Source organism: Hipposideros armiger, unplaced genomic scaffold (assembly GCF_001890085.2).
Source record: "Hipposideros armiger isolate ML-2016 unplaced genomic scaffold, ASM189008v1 scaffold_129, whole genome shotgun sequence".
NCBI classification, from domain to species: domain Eukaryota; kingdom Metazoa; phylum Chordata; class Mammalia; order Chiroptera; family Hipposideridae; genus Hipposideros; species Hipposideros armiger.
The window spans coordinates 2,277,448-2,285,918 of NW_017731479.1; the positions used below are offsets into that span (position 1 = coordinate 2,277,448).

Below are 8,471 nucleotides of genomic sequence, written 5' to 3' on the forward strand. Positions count from 1 at the left end.
GTGTTTTCGTTCACTGCTGCAGAAAGCTCATTGCCTGGCACCTACTAGGGAGAATTTTCAGATAAAACGCAAAAAGCCCAGTTAAATTTGAATTTTACGCAATGAATTATTTTGTGGTATAAGTATGTCCCATTTGTTTATCTGAAGTTCAAATTAATTAGGCTTCCAGTAGCTTATGTTAAATTTGAGAACCCTGGTAATGGGGGCTTTCTAAATATTTGTGGAACAAACAGATAAATGGATTTTTGTCTTGGCTGTTCCTAAACTTGCAGTGTGACCCCTTTCAGGCAACACTCCGACACTCTCTGAACCTCAGTTTCTCTATCTGAAAAGTAGTTCTGGCAGAGACCACAGCGCAGAGATCGCCAGTGTAAGAGAGCGCTGGAACGATGAACTGCCAAAGAGCAGACAGAAAGGTGGGATTGTGCCTGTGCAGAACAGACTGGACCTCCACACTGGGTACGACCCGCGACTCTTCTCACCCGGGCGGGGGAACCCCGGGTCCCACCGCCTCCTCCTCCTCCACCGGGGCTAACCCGAAGCCGTCGCCATGGAGACACGGGCAGCCTTGAGCCCCTCCCCCACAAGGCCACGCGTTTCCGCTGCGTTGGAGTCTTCTGATTGGACGGCTGTCTGGGCGCTACCACCAGCCCCGAGCCCGCTAAGGGATGGGGGAGGGGGGCTTGTCCTCGTAGGACTATTGCCCTGAAGACCCTGGCCTCTTTAGGGGAGGATGGGTTCTCTGCCTCACGCGGGGAAAAAGACCGAGTCTCAGGTCGGAAGAGTGTCCACTGCATCTCTACAGTTTACGTTTATGCCTCTCCCTGTGAAAGGAAGAGGGGGCGGGAAAATCGGCCACGCCCCCTCTGGAGCCTATTTGGTCCCAAGATCTGGAGCACCGGAAGTGCTGGCGACGTGTCGGTGCGCCCTTCCTAAACGTTCCTCCCTAGGCCACCTTCCTCTTCAGCTGCGGGATTCCGGGGCCGGCTGGGCGCTGCACCCCGCCACTTCCGCATCAAATCGCCTCTTCAACCGAACTCCTAGCCTCTGCGCGCGCTCCCTCTCGTGCAGGACGGTTGGGCTGGCGCAAGTCAGTAGTCGCGCCCTTCTCTGCGCCTGGCAGCCAATGGGCAGGCGCCTCCCGGCAGGGTGTTGGGTAATTAATGAGGGCTGGGTACTGATTGGCTGCAGGGTCGTGGGCGGGGGCTGGGCGGTGGGGTAGGTTGTTCCAGAGGTGGGAGGCGGCACCCGTGGCTGAGAAGGAGGCCTGAGAGCGACATGTCCCCGGCAGCTGAGGCAGAGCGGCCGGTGGCGCTGTTTCTCTGAGTCCGGGGCGGTCTGGAGGCCGGCTGAGGACGAGGGTCGGCGGAGGCTGCCCCCGCTGTGGTGGCCGCCATGCTGGGGGCCCGGGCGGTTGAGGGAGCCGCCGTGGAGCTCCTGCGACTGCTGCTGCTGCTGCTACTGCCAGCGCTCCCCGGGCCGGGGCTCGGCGTGGTCGGCTCGGTGGGGGCCGGGTTGCCCGAGAGCGTAATTTGGGCCGTCAACGCGGGCGGCGAGGCGCATGTGGACGTGCACGGGATCCACTTCCGCAAGGACCCTTTGGAAGGCCGGGTGGGCCGAGGTGAGAGCCCCTCGCGAAGCCGCGGGATCCTGGGCCTGCCTTGCCGGGAGCAGCCGTCTGAGGGTTGCGGGCCCCGAGCCCCTTCCTCGACCCTGGGGCCACGTCTCTGGAGCGAAGTTTCTCTCAGCAATTTCCTCAGGGCTCCGGTCACAGCTCAGAGCCTGACACTGACTGGAAGCTGCCAAGAGCCATTGAGGCAGAGAGTTGGCGAGAAGTTATATTTAGACCTCGCATCCTGCATTTTCTTAACCCCTCGCCTCCACCCTGGCTGGAAAAAAGTAAAGACGAGGGTGGCCTGTTGCCACCTCGAGGCCTCACGGTTGTAGGTTGTCGGTGTCCCCGGCCCGGGTGGTTCTCCTCCGATCAAGTCAGTGCCTGGTAGATTCCTGCCGACCCAGACATCGGCCGCTTTCCTTACTCCTTCTGCAGGATTGGGGCTTGATTCTTGGCTAGAAAAGAAAGGAATCTTCGAAGAGAATGGGCCAGGAAAGTTTGATTGCAGCCTCCTTCCCCGCCCCCCTTTGCAGCGAGGAATATGTGTGCTTAAAAAGTAGAAGCTGCAGGCCGCCCCCAGAGGGATGGTTCTATTGAAGCCGTGCTGCACTGGAGGCTGCTGGTGTGTCGGCCGGGTCAGCCAGTGTAAGATCTGAATATTTTGAGTGTGTTGAGTGTGTGTAGAACCTACCCCAAGTGGTCCAGAGAGGTATGTTTCCAGCTTATGGGAAAAATGGTTTTGACTTAAGTGATTGAGCAACAGCAGTTTTTACAGAGCTGCACAGTTCTCCAAGTTAGTGAAAGAATCGCCAGAGGAGCTGGTTAAAAATGCAAACCCCAGACCTAAGAAATGAAACCCAGGTTTCTGCACCAGGGGCTTCTGATGTGGGTCATACCCAGACCACTCTGGGAAAATCTGCTCTAGACTCTGTTTCTTCTGTAAGTAAGATTGGAAAACAGGTTTAAGAAGGAGTTCCTTGCTTCATGTGTTGCAAAGAGATTAATGCTGTATGCTGGGTTCAGAGGCTGCCAAATTGGCAACATGCCATCTCCAGGAAAACTAGGAGACAGACTTGATCGCGCTCTTTTCATGATGCCCAGATTTGGCTCTTGCCTTAACTAAAGGGTTTAATTCTTCAAAGTTCATTGCAGTGTCCTGGAGTTTGTTATAGAAGGGAATTTATGGCTTCCATACATGTGAGGGTGTTGGGACACAGGGCTGTTTTCTGAAGCTCTATGTTTGTCTTGGAATTTATTTAGCCCTGGCATGTAGGTCTCAGTAGCCTGGGTTCAGCTGAGTCAGGGCCCCAGTCGTTAGCAGCTGTAACAGCCGCCAAAGCCAGACTTCATAGCAGGAGGTAACTACTATCTCCATCCTGGACCCTTCCTCTTTCTTCATGGGTGTGGGGTGGGGGCAGGGGGGGCAGGAAAGAGCCCTTGAGGAAACTAGAGACGGTTTGTGGACTTTGCCTCTTGAGATAGCTGTGGTGAGGACTGTGCAGATGGTTCCTTTCCTTTAACAGATACCAGGCTTTACATAGATTACATTATCCTTTTAGATCCATTGTGCAGAGGAGGAAGTTAAGACCACACAGGTTTAGTCCCCAGCTATTCCTCTTATTCAGAAATCCTGGTTTGAATTTGCTAGTGTAGGTGGTGTTTTAGGGTTTTTTTGGCCTGGTCACCAGTTAGCCAGGCTCCCTGTCCACGGGTTATTGGCTCATGGTTGCAGTTCTTTTGAGTTTGTTGTAGCAGGTAGAATGACATGCGACCTAACAAAGCTCATGTGTACTGCAGTCCTATCTCAGACCCTGGCCTTTGGGACAATCTATCAACGGAGGTTCCCTGCTCCACTCTGTCATACTGGAATCATAGCAGTATAAAGGCAGGGATGAAGAGTGGAAGATGGTTGCTCACTGCAGCTTGGACCAGCCTGTTGCAACATTGCACTCCTGGGTGCCTGAGAGCAGCATTTTGCTAGCATTAGGTCTGGGGCTAAGGTGTGATTAAGCTTCCACTCTCAGGAGGCAGCGCTCTAGTTTTTTCTGTGCTAAGGATTGGCACCACCCGGGAAGCACAGCTGTTCACGCTGCCTTCCCTTCTCTGGCACTGTTTGGATAAGGGCGTGCCAGCTATTTGGAGACCCTTGCCTCATGTAGCTATTCACACTGATTGCCGTTGGAGCTGTGTGTCTTCTATCTTTTCCCACATGCCTGTGATACTGTTTCCAGCACACCGAAGAAAGTTCATTTTATGTTGAATGAATTCAGGTATTTGTTACCAAGTTAATCCAGATAAGGGTTTGGCCTGCTTTTGAACTTGCTGTTTCTCTATAGTGTCTTTGTAGTTCAGCATTTGCACAACTGTGAGTGGCCCAGGGCACTTAGTGGCTTTTGCTTTCCGAGGCACTTCATAATGTTTACTGAATTTCATTTTCTGCCTTGAGAATAGTTAGTGTTCATAGGTGATACTGACAACCTGGGAAAGGCTTTTTCAACCTGTGTGCTTCAACAGATGGAAGTATCATTACAGAATGGGATGCAGAGGCTCTCAATTGGGGATTTTGGCATGCTGTACATTCCGGGTTCTTTTTTAACTTGCTCATTCTGGGTTCCTCTGGCCTCTGAAGAGGAAAAGATCTGGCTACTTGGCCTGAGGGCATAGCCCTTGGCTTGGTTTTAGGAGAGGCCATTTCCTCTTCATAGAAAGATACCTGCTAATCATTTATATTACCTTTAAAAACTCCTTTATCTCTCTGAGCCTTGTTTTCCTTCTTAATAGACTTCTCATGCTTTAGAAAGCAGTGACATAAATCTGAAAACTCTCCTGCCCAGAGTAGGTTAAAGTGTCTCTATCTTTTTTTTTTTTGCCTGATGACCTTTTACATGGAATTAAAAGTAGGTCAGGACATGGCTCCGGAGGGGAAAAAAGCTGGCTGGGGGCCTGCGCCTATCAGATTACTAATTCTGCAGGCCTAAGGAAGATCCTTGTGGGGTGGCCTTCCTTTTGGCTGGGGAAGGATTTGGCCTTGGTGAGATAAAAGCTTGAAAGTTCAGATGCCTCTGATTTGCTTAAGGCCATGGGATTTGTTTAGAATCCTGTCCCGATACTGTCACCTATACTGTGACCTAAGATGTTTCATTTGCAGGCCCTCCAAGCGGCAGAAGTTCACAGAGAATTTAGGTAGGTGATAGCCCCATTTTATAGGTGGGCAAACACCTAGAGAAAATAATTTGTCCCGAATCGCATAGTAGGTGGCAGAGCCAGGATTCAGACCCACGCCTGTCTTACTCTAAAACCTGGGCTGACTTTTTCAAGTAGCCGGGCTCCTCCAGTGTCTAGGGCTAAGAAGCAGCGGACATAATGTAGGCCCTTTGGCCCCCTTCCTTTCTGGCTATATTGTGCCAACTTCAGCAATGTGCTGTGTACACCTCTCTGTATTTTAGAGAAATCTGCTTAGCTGTGAATACATAAAGGCAAAAGGAGAGAGGAAAAATCCCTTTTGCTGCTGTATCTCTTGGGACTTGGGAAAATTCAGCTTGCATGTGGCAAATCTCTTGGGAAAAGCCACTTGGGTTTTGAAGGGAAAATATTTGAAGGTAATTCCAAGGGTGTTAAGTGCTTTTTGTTCACATGGTTGAGTTTTCTTAGTTGTGGGACTGAGACTGTCAGAGATTTCATTACTGTTAGTTTCTCACTTTTTCCACTCGGCAAAAAAAAAAAAAAAAAAAAAAGACTCCCCACACACGCACAAAATTTTCTGTGCATTTAAAAACCAAATGTAGTTAATGTTCCAAATTTGTAATGATCACGGTCCTCATGGAAGAAGGAAATTCTTAGAACTCAGTTGGAAGAAAAACAGCAGTCTTTTAATCTTTATAGATTTATGCCCCAGTGTAATGGTTTGAGCCTGGGAAAGAGCTGGGGCGTTTTAGCATACATCCTTTGTAGTGCTACTCAGCTACCCTTCTTTGATTTCTTGAGGAGAAATAGGAAGAAGAAAAGGCTGAAGACAGAAGTGCAATGAGTTTCCTGTTGCATTGTCTCATCAGTCCATCTGATCTGGCTACTGTTCGCTTACAGGAACTATTAACAGTTATGCTTATTTTTTTGAAAGCTTGACCTTAGCCACCACTGGGTCTCTCAGTTTTGGAGTTTTGGTGAATCAGAAGATAAAGCTCCAGGGATGGACATCTCCCAAAGGATCTAGGTGCCACATGTCTTCAGTGTCACTGTGTGAGATGGGAAGGGAGGTGGTCTTGAAATCTTAATTCCAGGCTGGAGGAGAGACTAGGCCTGTGTACTGAGATCACTGTTAAATGTGTAGTTTGGAGAGTAGATTTATGGAGCACTTGGAAAGCCTCTTTGTATTTATAGGATAAAGGAGTCAGACAGGCTGCTCTTCAAAGGATGAAGCATAACTGTTCATCTCTGGGGCTGGAGTTTGGTATCTTATATTTTAGGAAAGACCCCAATTTCCTTTGTTACATGGGGGGAAGGAAAGCCTACACCATCTCATCTCCTACCAAGGTTGGGGGAGGGCTGGGGGCAGTAGAGTTTTCAGCTGTTCTGATACCTGAGGTTCGTATCTTTTTACTTTTCCCCTGCTTTATTTCATGTCAGCCCGTGAGATGAGAAAGGTGGCTCCCCCAGGACGAGGGCATCTTAAGCCAGAGGTGCCAACAGGACATTGGCAGATTTTCTTGACCTGCTGGGACAGTTCTAACTCTGGAGAGAAAAGCATGGCTTCACTGCTTCACAGGCACCTCCTTTGTTGGCATTTGTTCGTTCAGTAAATCACATTGAGTGCCTGCTTATGCACCAGGGATCGTGTTGGGTGCTGGCGATACAGTAGGAACTTATTTTCTTCTTTTGGTTTAACTGTGGGAATGTTCAAGAGAATAGGGGAGCTTGAGTTTTCTGGGTCTGTGAGACCTAAGGTGCTTGGACCTAAAGGAAATGAGCATTGCACGCTTCTCTTTATGAGCCAGCTTCTCTTTTACCAGCCTTGGAACTTTTTGAATGAAAAATTATAAAAAGCAACTAAAGTTGGTATCTTATTTGTGGTCAAGACAATGAAGAACGACTCTCCTAATAGATATCCTGTTTTTTAGACCCCGAGCTTTTCTGAGTGAGAAAACAACATTCTTTGAACTTAATTGTTTTGTAGAGTTCCTGGCCATCCCCCTGGTTTTATGAGGTTTCTCTGAAGCTCTCCCTAGCAGGGAACCAGGCAGCTGTAACACAGTGCTTTGTTCTAATAATGAGTTAGACTTGTTCTCGGCCCATCACTCTCTATACAGTTGAGGAAAAGTCATTTTAATGTGCTTTCAAAAAGTTCCGCTATGGTAACGGGGGCTGTTGGGGTTATTAGTGTTTGGTTTCTTTCATTTTACTCTGGCTTGGTAATGGCTGTCGGATTCTTGCCTCTGTGTCTGGCCTGTTTGGAGCCAGGTGCAGAGGGGGTGGCCCCTTCCACTGGGAGGTTTATTAGCATTGCCCTGGAAATGCCTCTGGCAGTTCTGGGGTCTCTGCTCTTATGTATTGCTCCTGATGTGGTTTTTCTCTTTGTCTTTTGTCCCTAGCCTCTGACTATGGCATGAAACTACCAATCCTGCGTTCCAACCCCGAGGACCAGATCCTCTATCAAACAGAGCGGTACAACGAGGAGACCTTTGGCTACGAAGTGCCCATCAAGGAGGAGGGGGACTATGTGCTGGTGTTGAAATTTGCCGAGGTCTACTTTGCGCAATCCCAGCAGAAGGTGAGGCGTGGTCAGGCTCGCGCTTGACCAGTGGGCCACTGTCACTCTTGGATAGTCCTCTGCTATGTACCACAGAGTGTATGAGCCTCCCTGGAGGGAGGAACAAATGAGCTTTGAGGAAAAGCTTTGAGGGAACCTTTTGCCCCCAGGGAAGCTATGTCCCATTGCTCAGGAGGCTGCGATTGCCATGGGGTTGGTGACAGAGGCTGTACCAGAATATCCTAGTTCTTGGCAACTCACTGATCCTGGAAGGCCCTCTTGGTTAACTCTCTCTTCTTGGTTGTCAGCACCTTCTTGGTTTTAGCCTTGTTCTTTTCCTGTCCCCTCCTGTGAATTTCCTCCTGCCCACGTTGAGCTTTTTGTTTGTATTCTTTGTCCCCTAAGACCAGTATGAGGCCTCCTTGTGGCTTTGATTTGGCTCAGGTAAAGGACTTGAGCCACCCTGGAATATTTCCAGCTCTGTCCTTCCTTAAGTTATCTTTGAACTGGAAGCTCAGGCAGGTAGGTGCTGAAGGGGTGTGTGAAGCTGATGGTTTCAACATTGTCTCCTGTTTTCATCTTGGAAGGTATTTGATGTGCGACTGAATGGCCATGTCGTGGTGAAGGACTTGGATATCTTTGATCGCGTTGGGCACAGCACAGCTCATGACGAAATCATCCCTATGAGCATCAGAAAGGGGAAGCTGAGTGTCCAGGGGGAGGTGTCCACCTTCACAGGGAAACTTTACATCGAGTTTGTCAAGGTAACGCTCCTCCTCTGCCCTCACAGTCGAGGAAGAGCTCCCAGGCATGGGAGCAGGGGAGGTGTGTGCTGCTTGTGGGGCTGACCACTGTCTCCCGTTCCCTAGGGGTACTATGACAATCCCAAAGTCTGTGCACTCTACATCATGGCTGGGACGGTGGATGGTAAGTTGTGTTTTTGATCTGCTTTTTGTTTTTTTTAAGATTTTATTGGGGAATTGGAGGAGGGGAACAGTGTTGGGGAATTGGGGAAGGGGAGCAGACAAGTTGCTGTCCTTTTGTTCTTCAGTCTAGTTGTGGAGGACGTTGCTTCACTGGCCCATGTTGGTATTATCATCACGCTCTTCCCGG

At 49.6% G+C, this 8,471-nt stretch overlaps 1 protein-coding gene across 4 annotated transcripts in view; it reads left to right on the forward strand.

Moving 5' to 3' along the window:
- The first annotated feature begins 938 nt into the window (after positions 1 to 938).
- MLEC (malectin) overlaps positions 939 to 8,471 on the forward strand; it is a 14,811-nt gene continuing 7,278 nt past the window's right edge. The window contains exons 1-4 of one of the 4 annotated variants that reach the window (XM_019649145.1): positions 939 to 1,156; positions 7,201 to 7,379; positions 7,946 to 8,122; positions 8,228 to 8,285. In XM_019649145.1, coding sequence (XP_019504690.1) covers positions 7,215 to 7,379; positions 7,946 to 8,122; positions 8,228 to 8,285 — 400 coding nt within the window. In that variant the 5' untranslated portion in view covers positions 939 to 1,156; positions 7,201 to 7,214. Of the gene's footprint in view, positions 1,157 to 1,222; positions 1,622 to 6,359; positions 6,467 to 7,200; positions 7,380 to 7,945; positions 8,123 to 8,227; positions 8,286 to 8,471 lie in introns of those variants that run through there. The other 3 variants (XM_019649144.1, XM_019649146.1, XM_019649147.1) reach the window with 3 other exon arrangements.